Genomic DNA, 14,093 nt, shown 5'->3' on the forward strand with positions numbered 1-14,093 from the left:
CTATATTGAGAAGGCAAGAGGAAGCATACTTTTGGACACAGACAGATTAGCCTAAATTTTTTTATCTTAACTTTTTTTAAGTCTACATATTGACTGATGTTTTTGAAAGTCTGTCTGTGAGTCAAATATTATGCACAGTCTGTAAATCATAACTGAACTAATGAATGTATCTACAGGCTGCGGGTTTCCTCAGTAACTCTCAGAAGAAAAACAGACTTAGGTGAATAAGAATAGTTTATGAATGGAATGCCCTTGTGAGATCAAACTTTATTTTTCCAGAATTGTTTTTGAAAGCTAATGTCTCGGCTTGTGCTAAAATCTGTCATGCCGTTTCATGTTCACCTCATGTGAGGCATAACTAGAATGTGAGGTTTTGGTAAACTTAAAGTCTACATACAAAGAATAACCAGGAGTTTTGTCTGGCTTTATGTAATCACTCTGTTTTCTTGTAAAACTTATATTTATCGCTGAAAGATTTCATCCCACACCCAGTTAAGTGAAGAGCAAAGCTGCTACTGATTCAGTCCATGCCTGAGTCGGGTTCTGAATTCCTCATAACAGCTTTATGCATTGTGAAAGTCTAAAGCAGGACTGCTTGCAACCTTTCATGCTTGTTAAGGTGCAGTGTGTTTTCGGAAGTGTTTGCTGTAATAGCAGGTTACCTGTTTGAGGACTATAATTAGCTTTTCTTCATTATGTGGTAGAAAAGCAAGTTAATTCAGCAACCTTGGTTTCCTTGGTGTTATTAGTTTATATTTACCTTGTAAAAAGACACTAAAACTTTAAATGCTCCAACAATTATTGTATGGATAATATAGAGGACAGCTTTATAAACATTTACTGAAAGTTATTTTCCTTTTTTTGGGCCAAAACCTGCTTTTGCATGGCATCCCAAAATGACCAAATCTATGACAGTTCAGTTCAGAATGAGGAGAACAAATCCCAGTGCTGACAAAAAGAACTCAGTGCCGACAGAATCTCACCACTTGCTTTTGGGCAGCAGAACCCTGCTGGAAAAACCTAATTAGTCATTGCTGTAGAAGTACTTGTGTGAGCATATTTTTTTCCCATTTGTTACTAGTTCCCTAGAATGGTTTCATTAATTGAGGCCTGAACATAAACAACCTTTCTTGCTGGATGCTTGAGGCTGAGGCAAGTGGCTAGTACTGAGCTGCAGGGAGATATAAATATGTATGCTGCCAGGAGGTGGGTGACTCTCGATGGTAGCTCCATCACTGCAGACACTGTTTACTTGAGATGTATCTTTCACCCAGCTGGCTTTTGTTGCATGGCATGCGGCAGGATACTTCTTCATTGCTAAATGACAATCAGCCGTTGCTCTTGAGAAGAATGACGGCATTACTGCTTATTCTCTGGATAAATATTAGATCTTTTTGGTGAGGGGTAGGATTGTGCATGTCTTTGGCTCTGAAAGTCATGGAAGTGTGCCATTTTTGTTTTATTTTCTTAAAAATTCATTCATATCACAATTTTTCTTGGTTTATTGGTAGCTTCAGACAACAGTTAGCAATTTCCAGAGACATTAGAGAAAGACAGTGTCAAATGTTCAAAGCAAACATGCTAAAACCTGCATCTGTCATATGATAATTGTAGGGTTTATTTGCAGCAATGGGAGGTGCACAGTTTTCAAAAGAGTGTTTTCTAATGATTTCTGGCCTTTAAAATCAGAAATCCAGATCATAAGCCAATCTGTAGAAAAAAAAAATAGTGGGGAATTTCTGTTCATTTCACCTGTGTTCTGCTTTTTGAGCAATCTGACATCACCTTCTCATACATTTCTGCACTGTGATGAGGGCTAGAAATGCCCTTTTAAAAAATTAAATCTAAGCTTCTCACATAATCATTAAAATACAAAAGCTGAATCTTCAAACAAGCAAAAATATCCTCATTAAATAATAGAGGATTTGGCAACTTGGTGTTCATCTCTTTTCATAATGCCTGAGTGAGTTTCATGGTGAATGACTATGAATGATGAGCAGTCCTGCTGCTGAAGGGATTGATTTTCTTTTCCTTATTCTCTTTTTCCTCATAACTTCTTGCTTGGGCCACCCTTTTCTGTATATTCTTACTTTCTCATCTCTTTTTATCACCTGCTCTCCTTTTGCTGTTATTGTGCTCTGCTTTCTCCCTGCTTTTGTCCTTCAGCATTGTTGGAACAAAATCATGCGTCTGCTTTTCCTTTTGCACAGTCATGGTATAAACTGCTACATTTTTTTAAAGGTGATTTCATTTTTGTGAACATGAAATGTATGCAACTAGTATAGGAATATGATAAGTCCTTCCAGAAGAAAAAAAATAAAGAAACAAAACTAATTTCCATTTCTATTTGGATTTTGTATTTGTTTATGTACAGTGAGAGATCTATTGATCAAATATAAAGTTATCTGTTACTTTAATTGGCATTAGGGCTTCTAAGACCTCAAAAAATATGTTTTGAGATAGATATCAAATGATTAAGTTTTAGAATTTGGAAAAAGTTGGAGCCCTTCTTTAGTCTTTTAGAGCAGGTGGAAATATGTCTCAGTATTGGCCCTAGAATACTGTGGTCCTTATGTACATTTCCATTCTCCATGAAAGCATTTATATTCAGAGGCTTTAAAGGAATTTCCCTTTAAATTATAAGCTATTTTAATGTGGTTTAATATATTTTAGAGATTGATAAAAACAAAGCCTGGTTTCACTTAGCCCTTCATTTGTGACCTGTAGGCTTAAGTGGAAAATAAGCCTTGTACCCCAAAGTGAACTTTCCTGTTTTTCAGCTTCTTGTTTCTCCACAAAACAAAGAAATCAAGTGGGTAGAATTTAGAAATGACATACAGACAATGTTTTGGCTCCAGTACCAGTATTCAAAACAAAGGCCCGCTTAAGCAGTTTGACATTGGTATTTCTTTTCTTTAGCTAAACTGTACCTCCCTCAGAGATTTGTACCTAATTTTGACCATACCTGAAAAGACACTCCAACCGAACCTGCAAATCCCAATCAACAAGGAGAGATTGTTAGCTTTCCTCCTCATTGTGTGACACCTCACAATAATTAGTTAGCAATTAGTGGCTTAAAATTGCAAAAGAAGGTTCACTATGGGATTATTTTTAAAGAAAACTTATTCTAGCCTTGTCTTTTTTTTAAGTTTTCAGTCCCCACTGTAATGTCTGACATCAGGGTTTAATCTGCTGCAGTGCCTTAAACCCAAGCTCTTGTGCTTTTTACTAGGGCACTTGCAAGTTTGTGACTATGCAGGCATTTATAACACTAATGCAGATAAGACTTTTGCCTCTGTTAAACATGTGGGTATCCAGAGCTGCAGCTTAACATGGTTTCTATGCTATGTGGAACTTTCTATAGAAAAAGATTGATTTCAGTCAAGTCAATTAAGTCAAGGAATTAAAAAGCTACCTGTTCTGTTTCTTCTCTTAGCTCCTATGGTATTTAATCTGACATTTTCAGTAGGTGCCAATGATTTTCTTATTTGTTTTTCTCCCAAGTAAATTAACCTAATAAATGCATTATTTTAGCATTACTTCAGAGAAATACCCATTCTGTTTTGTCTGCCATTTAAAAAATACCTTGGAGTGAGATGGTTCACAGAAAGCTTTACAAAAAAACATTTTTTCAGACTCAGAAATGTGATTAAAAGTTTAATAAAAATATTTAAGTTGTGTGTACATTGAAACTTAGAATATATATTCACAGCCATCTCTTTAAAAATAACCATTTGGGTCATAACCAGTATCATGCTCCATCTGCCCATTTATTCTGCTTTTGAAAATGATGTTCCTATTTATGGATGGAAACTCAGAATGGGATTAGTTCTGCTCTGTTACATTAGCAGTTGATCATCAAGGTGTAGCTAGTGATCTTCATTTGCATCTTAGACCCTTAGTCCATCTAACTCCTTTTAATAACTAAAGCAGAGACTTTTGTGGGATGACTCCTGTTAGGGCTCAGGCACAAGAGGAATCATTGTCTGGTTTAAAACAAAAAGACTGATGAGCTATGAAGGATGGTGGGGTGGAAACTGGGAACAAAGATCAACAGGAATGTCAGAGGGAAAAGTAGCCTCAGGTCTAGCTGGAGAGCAAATCTCACCTGCTTTCCACCTCACGTGCCTGCAAAAGTAAAAGAAAGGAAGACATAGGCCTACAAATAGACCAGTATTAAAACAGAGGGACAGAATACTTCTATTCATATTTTAAAGTCTTTCCATTTGAATCAGGAAGCCAACTATTCTTTTTTTGGCGTTGCCAGTTAAAATAGAATGCTTATTTTTGAGGGCAAAGGTTATCAAAATAGTATGATGCAATTTTTCTTTCCCATTTTTTAGGTTTTTTTTTGGTGTTGTTTTTTTTTTATATATATACTTGATTACTTATTTGCTTTTAAATGTATGTGAGTTCAAAAAAAGATGTTTTGTCTGTTCTATGTAGCTTTGTTTCTAAATGCTTCTTTCCAAAATACTTTTTCTGGTTAGTTTTATTTGGGTTTTTACATTTCCAGAAAGCAAACAGGTTGCCAAATCACCATTCTTTTTGAGCTCTTTGCTACTGACACATTTTGGTTTTTAGCTAGTAGTTACAGAAAAAAAAGTTTTAAAGTTCAGAGATCATGTTGAAACACCTATTAATTTTATTGAGAGGTGGAAAAAGAAACTAGGGACTAAATCTCTTGTTTTTTAACTTTGAGTTGTCATCAGGTTTAGAATATTAACTTATTTCAAGTAAAATATGAATTGTCACTTCTGCAGTTCTAGTTAAAATATAATTCCTAACAAACTAACATTGTTAATAGAGGGTGTCATGAGATGATGTAACGTGTTCTTTCAAACTGATGCTTCTGTGTGCTTGGATATACTTGCCATTATAAAGGAGAAACTCTATATCAAGTGTATATATCAGGCTTTCATTTCAATTTTTCAGGTTGAAAATATATAAAACACAAAAAAATCACAACAAGGCAAACATCTGCAATGCGTTTGGTAACCACAATGCCGAACATGCTTTTTGAGTTTATTAGCTCAGTAAGGAATAAGTTGTTATAGTAATTTCTGTAGAGAAGTTAAAGTGTGTTATGTATTAATAACAGACAATAGATTTGTTCACTCTGCATGGGTGGGCCAAGCTGAAAGCATAATTAAAGCATCTTTTTGTGGAGAATCAAGGAGTGTTTTTTAATATAATTGCCATTTGCAAATAAAACATTAACAGTGATTTGCTTTCAAGTCACTAGGTATTCCCAGGACTGAATCCTTTCACTTGTGACGAGGGAGAGTTTATTTTGAGTAACAATAGCATTATCATGCCCTTGGTTGATCGTAAAATTTGTAAACAACTGTAAAATCTGCAGAAATTTTAAGTGAAATCGATTTGGCCTTTCTGCACAGAGGGCAGAGAGCCCATGCCAGGGGTGCACAAGGGTGACCACAGAGGTCCTGCTGCAGGATCATGGTATCACTCAAGTTAAATTTGTATTTTTGAGTGTTACTGGAAAGTGTTATAGTACAGGATTAGAGAGTTACTGATGTTAAACTGAAGAAGCAGATGTTGCATTTAATACATCATATAATCTACCTTGAAAAATAGTTCCTTCAGTTTATATTCTGGTATGTATGTTAGGCATGGTATTGATGGTGTACTCAATTTCTTCTTTAAGGATCCACCCACTTCTGTGTCTCTTGGACTCCGAATGGAAGAGATGATTTTCAATTTGGCGGACACTCATCTATTCTTTAATGATTTAGAAGTAAGTGTTCATTTTTTTGAAAGACATAAAGGTGATTTAATATTTGTCTCTTTTTATGTGTTGTTAGATGGCTTGGCAGTTATTTTTGGTTTCACAGTTTTAATATGAAAACATTTAGAAAATATCTGTGTTGTTTTGTCATTAGGATATATAGTAATATTTACAATAAATGGCCGCACTGGCATTCAAAGGTTACAGTAGCTTAAATGGTGGAGTTTTGTCCTCACAGGTCTTAGTTTTCATAACCACAGTAGACAGGTTTGAGAAGTGGATGCACCAAATGCATCTATAAACTTTAGAATTCAGTAGTCTGCACAGGCCATTAAATATTAATCCTCAGCTTCTATAAACAGTTAATGGCTGGGTACAGATTTCTCACCTACATCATGCTGTGGGCAAGTATTACCTTAACCCCGAGGGAAATCATTAATGTTGTATATGCTGTCTGTCTCCATGGGCTGTTTACTGGGGGTCCTCTGCCTTTCCTGGGGGCAGGTACTATTTGTTACGTGCTAGGGTTTCTCTGCTGTGCGTGCCTCAATCCTGCGGCATGTGGCAAGGAGCTGGTGTCGTCTTGCCAAGGTTTTTTTTCAGCCTATGCAGGCTCTAGTTTGGTAATGCTTGTGAGATGGTTCCAAAAGTATCCAAACTGCTGAAAGAGACTGTCACCATAATGCCTGGCTCTTTCATCTTAAAAGGGAAAAAAACATTTTCTGATCATATTTTAACAGCGCAAAAACATGAAAACAGTCAGATTTCTTTCCCATCATAGTGAAGACAGCTGTTTATTTAAAATCCAGCTGTTAAGCAAGCTTGTGGTGGGGCTGCCAACACACATTAATCATCAAGTTGTTGTTTTGCTGGATTTTAGAATAGTGTGTTATTCCAGACAGGCAAAAGAATCTAAAAGATTCAAATGCAACTTTTGCTGATCAAAGTTAATTGGCAGCAATTGGCCTTTAAATATTTCCTGATGTTTCCCTTTTCAAAATCAAGCAAAATACACCTTATTTAATAGATGAGCCAAAATCATTTGAAAAATACCAGTGTGTGATAGACCTCAAATGTGGTTTGTCCAACATCTGTCCTATATTTTGATTTCTTTTCATCTAAAAAGAAACCACTCACAGATGATTTGGCATCTTAGAATGTAATGAAATTATTTAATGTGCTTTATTTTTTCTTCCATTCCTTAGTGGAGTATTTATTTTTTATACTTACAATAAAATAGAATATTTCTTTACATTTTAAAGCAGCAGTTTCTTTCATTAAGGTAGCTATATGTAAAGATATCATTGTTTGGGATGTAAGAAGCACCATTAGTGAGTTTCATGTATAGGACTGATTTTTCAGATTTTAGAAAGGTACAACAATGCTATTTATTTTCCAAATCTGTTTCTGATTTCTGGTTATATTTCATTTTCTCCAAAGCAGAAAGAGAAAGTACTACTGTATCTTAACAGCATATTCAACAGAGTTCTCTGTGTTCATTTGCTGTGTGTAGCCAGTAGACTTGTTGCTACTTCCTTATACGTTTGCCAGTGTCACTGACTTTAATGGAAGCTAAACAATTGACCACATTTTAGGGGTAGTAGATTATCTTCTGATAGTTGGCATGTTACAGCCTTAACAATACAGCATAGCAGTTTATTCACTGAGGAACTTTGAAGCTGTGTCTGAAAAAAATACTGATTCACATGGTTCATGAAAGCAGAGTAGCTCACTGGATTAGCTTGGTTCTTTGCATTCCCCCATAACAAGCCGGTTTGTCTTGTGTCTTCAGACTCAAGTGTCACAGTATGTGTCTATACCCTAGTTGTACTCTTCATACACAGAGGCATTTAGAAGTGAGCAGTTGTGTTCATGTTCTTGCATGAGTTTTGAGTCCTTATTTCTGAGGAACCCAAGCTCAAATCTGAAAGACCTTGCCCTGTCCAAGGGAGTGAAGAGCATGTTCAGTGTGCCAAGGAGTACGTTTGTGCTTGTGGATTGCCAGTGAAATCTTCAGAGAAGTACATAGGGAAGGGGCATAAGAGAGCCTGTACTTTGTGGGAAGCAGCATGTAGGGACTAGACTTGGCCACAGACTGATCTTTCAGTTCACCAGAAACGTCAGGGGTTTTGAAATGTATCACGGACACATACTGTTTTTGCAAGAATATGCCATCCTGGACCTGCAGTTGTTCTTGTGAGCATCACCATTATTAGCAGGGCCTCCCTGGTTCCCAAGGCTGCAACCTCAGGGCAGATTCCTTGCATTCGTCTCAGAAACCTAAAGTTCTTGCTTGGTGGTTTGGAAGATCAGGCTGGCCTGAAGCTTGACAAACTTCCATGAAAACTGTGGGCAATTTGGCTTGGCTGTGACTCAGGCTTAAAGCATCTGTTGTTGCCGATGAAGGACTGAGTTTGGAAGATCTAGTGGTGACCCTGCTCACTCATAAGCTTTCCAGTTCATGTGCACAAGCATCTGAGCTGTTAGGAATCATAAAGTTTGTGTGCAACATTTCCAGTGAGCCACAGAGCCTGGGCATCCTTGCCCAGAAATAGCATGAAGACAGGCAAAGCTGGACTTGGAGCTTGTCTAACCCACAGTGTAGACATGTCTTTGAGTCTAGGCATAATTCAAAGTGGGAAACTGAAAGCTGATGCTCTCTGGCTCACCCAGGCTCAGGGGTAACCCTTCCTGGCATAGAGAGAGGCTGGGTTTATGGGCAGGCAGTTGTCTGATGTATCTTTGGCATATGATGCACATTTTTCGAGATACCTCAAGTTAATGATTTTTAGTAAAACTCTTCATCAGATGTGTTCCAGAAAGCTCTAATCAGAACAGCTCTCTTCCTACCCAAGTTAAGGAGAAAGTATTTTGTCCTCTTTTAAACTGCTGAAGACTGGTTTAGCATTTTGAATGCAAAGGGAAGAGTTGCAACAGTGATCTCTGAAGCACTGCTTGAGCTCAACCTAGAGTTTTATTGAATGTTATTAGGTTAAATTCTAAATTTCAGCAGTCATTTTTTAGTCTGTATAAAGTGAATCAATGCCAGTGCATATCAGTTGCAAACTAGTTTACCCTTTCTAATTTATTAGGGGACACAGCCAGGTAAACAAATCATCTAATTTTCTATTTGTTGCTCTTTATGTAATACTACTACTATTACTATTAATAATAGTAGTACTATTTGTAATTGACATTGTTCAAATTCAATGAAAAAAATCAGTCAGGTCTTACTGTCTAGCTCTGAATGTGTGAACTCCACTTAGATTTACAGTTAGTTACTGCACCCTCAGTTTGTACTAGTTTTTAGTTTATTGTTTTGAGAAAAACTGGAAGAGATGCTTTATTTCCTTCACTTTACGCAGATTTATTTGAAGTAATTAATTCCAAACTGATATAATAGTAAATATCAGATCTTGAAGGAACATTTCTTAAACATCATGTTAAAGAGGCATGGCAGGTTTTTTAAAATCCTTAAAAGAAAATATTAATGTTTACTAACGTATAATTTGATCTAAGTGCCATCATAAAGAATATTTTCTTGTGTTAATAGTAATTTCATAATGAAATTATAGAAGTACACTAAGACAAACAATAGAAAATAGTGCAGTGATGTCAAAATTTAGATTCCAAAATCTAACTTCAAATTAGGAAGTATAGGTTTTCAGTATTGAAAATCTTCCTTTAAATATCTCATACTGTGTTCTATGGTAGAGATTTAATTGCATGCAGGAGGGAATAGCTACACTGATGTAACGCTCTCAAGAGAGACAGAGTTATCTCATCAGAAAAGAATGCGTGATTTTACATGCTAATTATGTTGTGATAGGGATAATAAGGTATAATATTTTAATGGTATATATGGAGCAATTACACATATGAGGTATTTTAGGATGTATGCCCCAGTGTTTTAGGGAAATTAGCAACTTGATGATGTGACTGAAACATGACATTTACCTATCTCGTCACTTGCCAAGGCAATCAGCTCCAGTGCAGGTGCATTCCAGAGCACAGTGGGGGATTGCAGTGTACGTGGGTCATTCTTGAGCCAGGGAAACCCCAGGGGAGCACTGAGACCCACCAGGAGCCAGCAGCTCTCATGAGAGGCTGGGCAAGGCCATGAGTAACGGTAGCCACAAAGGCAGCCCTAGGGACTAGCGACTAGGAGCCCTGTGACCAGGATGGACAAACGTGGCATGGCACAGCAGTCCGCGCAGGAGGGCACCTCTTCAAAGGGGATTCCACCACTGGGCACCATTTTGTAACCATCTCCATAGGTCAAGGGCACTCATCCTACCTGACCCTAAGTCTGAATGGTGGACACTTGTCTGAGAGCAAAGGCTGCAGCTCCAGCTGGGGGGTCTGCACCATCTACCGCAGCAGTGGCTAATGCTTCTACCCAGACAGAGGTGCTGAAGGGAGAGGCTGCAGTCCAGACCTCAGGCAGCTAAGGTGGTGAAGAGAGCTTTAAACTAAAGTTGCAGGGGGAAGGGAACCTCAATCCATCCAGCTCCTACCAGTTTTATGCCAGTACCAGCAAGGGTTGCCCAGAGCCTGGAGAGGGGTTGCAGGTCAGGAGGAGAGCATCTGAGGGACAGCACAAATTAATTCCAGGCTTCATCAGGGGCCCAACTTAAATGCCTCTATGGAAACAAACATAGCATGGGGATAAACAAGAGGAGTTAGTGTGTACACGTCTGCAGGGCTATGATCCAACTGACATCAGGGAGACTGGTGGGATGCCTCCTATGAGCGGAGTTTTGTAATGGAACGATACAGTCTCTTTAGGAGAGGCAGGAGAGATGAGGAGGAAGTGTTGCCCTCTGTGTCAATGACCATCTGGAGTGCATGGAGCTCTGCCTGGGGGTGGATGGACTGGCTAAGCCACCATCCATCATATTTGAGAAGTCATGACAGTCCATTAAAGTTCCCATTAACTGCAAAAAGGGAAACATAATACCCATTTTTAAAAAGGGAAAAAAAGGAAGACCTGGGGAACTACAGGCCAGTCAGTCTCACCTCTCTGCCTGGCAAGATCATGGAGCAGATCCTCCTGGAAACTGTGCTGAGTCACATGAGGAAAAAGGAAGTTATTGGTGACAGCCAATATGACTTCACTAGGGGCAAGTCATGCCTGACAAACTTGGTGTACTTCTATGATGGAGTTACAGCATTGGTAGAAAGGGAAGAGCGACTGACATCGTCTACCTGGACTTGTCATGTAGGACAGTGTTAAATGCTTTGCACATCTTTGTCTCTAATTTGGAGGAGCATAGATTTGACACAGACCACCTGGTGGATAAAGAATTGACTGGGTGGTCGCACTTCAAGAATTGCAGTCAACAGCTCAATGTCCAAGAGGAGAGCAGTGACAAGTGGTGTTCCTCAGGGGCTGGTATTGGGATCAGGCCTCCCATGCTGAGGAGCAGCACAAGAGCAGCTGTCTGTGTTGCTCAAATTCTTCTGCCTCTTTACTCCGTTAAGTTAGAATAGAAAATATTTTACAAATCCCACACTTTACACATATGGGAACATACCTGGCGCTCATGAGGCATGAAGATACTGACTTACCTGTATGCATGTGTTCACAGTTCAAAGAATAAACAGCGTTTACATCCTTGCACTCTCACACTCTATGTTTGCCCTGTAAACCTCCTTCCTTCACCCATATGGCAATAAATCCTTCCAGGACTCCTACAAGTCTGTAACTTCTGTAACTGCTTGCTTGGATTTACTCAGATCTAGAAGTTGATAGGGAGGAATTAACTGCCAGGTATTTTTTATGAAAACTGAGTTTTGTGGGTTGTTTCCTGCATCATTTGCTATGTGGATGTGCCTGCTCTCCTTGTTTGTATCTCCCAGTCACTGGACCATCAGTATTTATCAACACTAAGTCTCCCTCATATTCCCTTGCAAGCTCAGGGCTGTGTGGAGGGCAGTTTTTCTACTTGAAATGTGACCAGGATGTCTGACACCCAGCGGTGTGCACGGCCTTTCTGCTCTCTGAGGACATATAAAGGACCTCTAAGATCCACATTGCAGTTCAGCCTCATGGCACTAAGGCACTTACTTATACCTTCTGTGCTAACACCAGGCACTAAAGGGATTGCTCCAAGAATTCCTTCATAGTGAAAGCTCAGGCCTAAGAAAGGGAGCAACTAAAATCCAGCACAGCAACTGTGAAGCCTGATCACAGAGCAGAACTTCCTTAACATTAGTCCCTTTTTGGCCTTTGCCTTCAGTTCTTACAGGTGAAACTAGGCTGCCTCCCTGCTGCTGGAAGCAAATGCACCATATAAATCACTTCTAGGCCTCAAGGAGTGCTTTTCTTCATGACAGGGACACATATATTCTTCTTTTCATCAGCCTGAAATTTTTCTTCTTTGTAGGTATCAGTAACACCACAGGAGACTAAGTGACTTTCCTCCCAGGTCCTTCGGTGACCGTGCACACAGCTATGGCCCCAGCGAACCATGCAGTGCCCTTTAGGAATGCCTTTGAAGCAATACAGCCATATGTTCTGTTTCTTTAATCTGAAGGAGAAAGGGAAACTATTTCCCTTCAGACCTTAGTACTTTAATATGCCACAGACTCAGGCTGGTAACTTTTAGCACAGTAGCACTCTGAAGCATGATTTGGGATCATGGGCATTATCATAATACACATTATTGAATAATAACATTCATCAGACTTATTGTGTGCAGGTTACTGCACATCTCAAAGAACCATGACCACTGTTGGGTAAAATGCTCCTCTTTCTGAAAGCACTACAGCACATCTGGTCCTAGAGTCAAGTAATCTAACAAATGAAGTGCTTGGATGCAAGCCAGCCCTTAAGTGCAGGCTTCAAGCAAGCTCCAGAGCAAGCTGGGAGAGCAGGTTGCCCACTCTTAGCGGTCTGGAAGTCCATCATTTATTCTCATACCTTGTGGAAATGTCATGGAGCCAGCTTTGGGCAGGTGTGACAGGTATGATGTTGCCTAGATTTAAACTTAGTTAAGTTGTATGAAGGTCCAGTCAGTGATGGATGTCGGGGGAGCTGCAGAGGCACAGCCAGGCAGACCAAGGAGGTAGAGGAGGAAGACTGAAAATTAAATCACCAGAGAGAAAAGCTTGCTCAACTTCTCAGCATACTAAAAATTGGATTATTTTGTGTCTGAACCCTGCTTCAAACTTTGAACATTTACAGGGTAAGCCTTTGCTGGCATTATGTACTAATCGCTTTTCTAATGCATGTATTTTACATGCATATTTGTGTTGACAAAATGACATAACAGCCCATATTTGTGATTGCCACTACTTTGTAATTCCTGATCACTTGCCTTAGTCCCCTTATCTACAGATAAGGATGGTAATGGTGAGAAGGATGATAATTCTATCATAAAGTACTCAAGAGGGAAAAGAGACAGCCAAATCTGGTGACTGTAGTAGTTGTTACTGTGTACAGCTGTAGTTGGGTTTTTAACAATGCTTCAGCTTGGTCTCTTGAATGTCTTAGTCCTCAGGAGCACCCTGGCATGAATGTTCTCTCTGCTGACACAATTAGAAAATGTGTGTATTCAAACAAGTTTAAAAAATACTAGGACAAAAAAACCATTGCGAATAGTCATCCAAGAATACTTTCCAGTTTTCCATTGTATTTGTTACTTTGTTTTCTGTTGGTTTTTATTTTGTATTATTTTTGTAAATTGTAATTGTTCCAGTTTGAGTTACTCATACATTTCAAGTAAAGTCAGTTTTTTAAAACCACAGGTTAAAAAAACAATATAGCATTTAGAGCACAAGGGCATATCAGTCATCACAAATCATGGCAGTGTTTCAGATGTCTGTACTTGTGAACTAGTAACCAGTATGAACTCCACCCACTATTTTGCTCTTTGGTACCAGGGCTTCTGTTTGGGATGACTGGATTTTGCTTTAGTACAGGTGGGCTAAAGAGTAGGCTGGAATGATTTGTGAAGAAATACATTGACACACAAACTGCCCAGTGTAGTAAAGAGCATTTCATAGAATCGTAGAATGTTTTGGGTTGAAAGGAACCTTAAAGACCATCTGGTTCCAAGCCCCTGCCATGGGCAGGGAATCCTTGCAACAGACCAGGTTGCTCAAAGCCCCATCCAACCTGGCCTTGAACATTGACAGGGATGGAGCATCCACAGGTTCCCTGGGCAACCTGTTTAGTGTCTCACCAACCTCACAATAAAGAATTTCTTCCTCTTATCTAATGTAAATCTTTCCATTCAGAACCGTTACCCATTGTCCTACTTCTACAGGCCTTAGTAAAAATGTCTGTCCCCATCTTTCTTCTAAACCCTCTTTACATATTGAAAAGTCACAATAAGGT

General features: G+C 38.9%; 1 protein-coding gene across 1 annotated transcript in view; it reads left to right on the forward strand.

Annotated features, from left to right (window-relative positions):
* Nucleotides 1-14,093, forward strand: part of EYA1 (EYA transcriptional coactivator and phosphatase 1) — a 163,517-nt gene that overhangs the window by 119,760 nt on the left and 29,664 nt on the right. The window contains exon 14 of the mRNA XM_062633203.1: nt 5,669-5,758. Within this exon, the coding sequence (XP_062489187.1) occupies nt 5,669-5,758 (90 nt within the window). The remainder of the gene's footprint in view (nt 1-5,668; nt 5,759-14,093) is intronic.

This window comes from Pezoporus occidentalis, unplaced genomic scaffold (genome assembly GCF_034315485.1).
Source record: "Pezoporus occidentalis ecotype Australia unplaced genomic scaffold, CSIRO_AGI_Poc_V1 ctg4, whole genome shotgun sequence".
Lineage (NCBI taxonomy): Eukaryota > Metazoa > Chordata > Aves > Psittaciformes > Psittacidae > Pezoporus > Pezoporus occidentalis.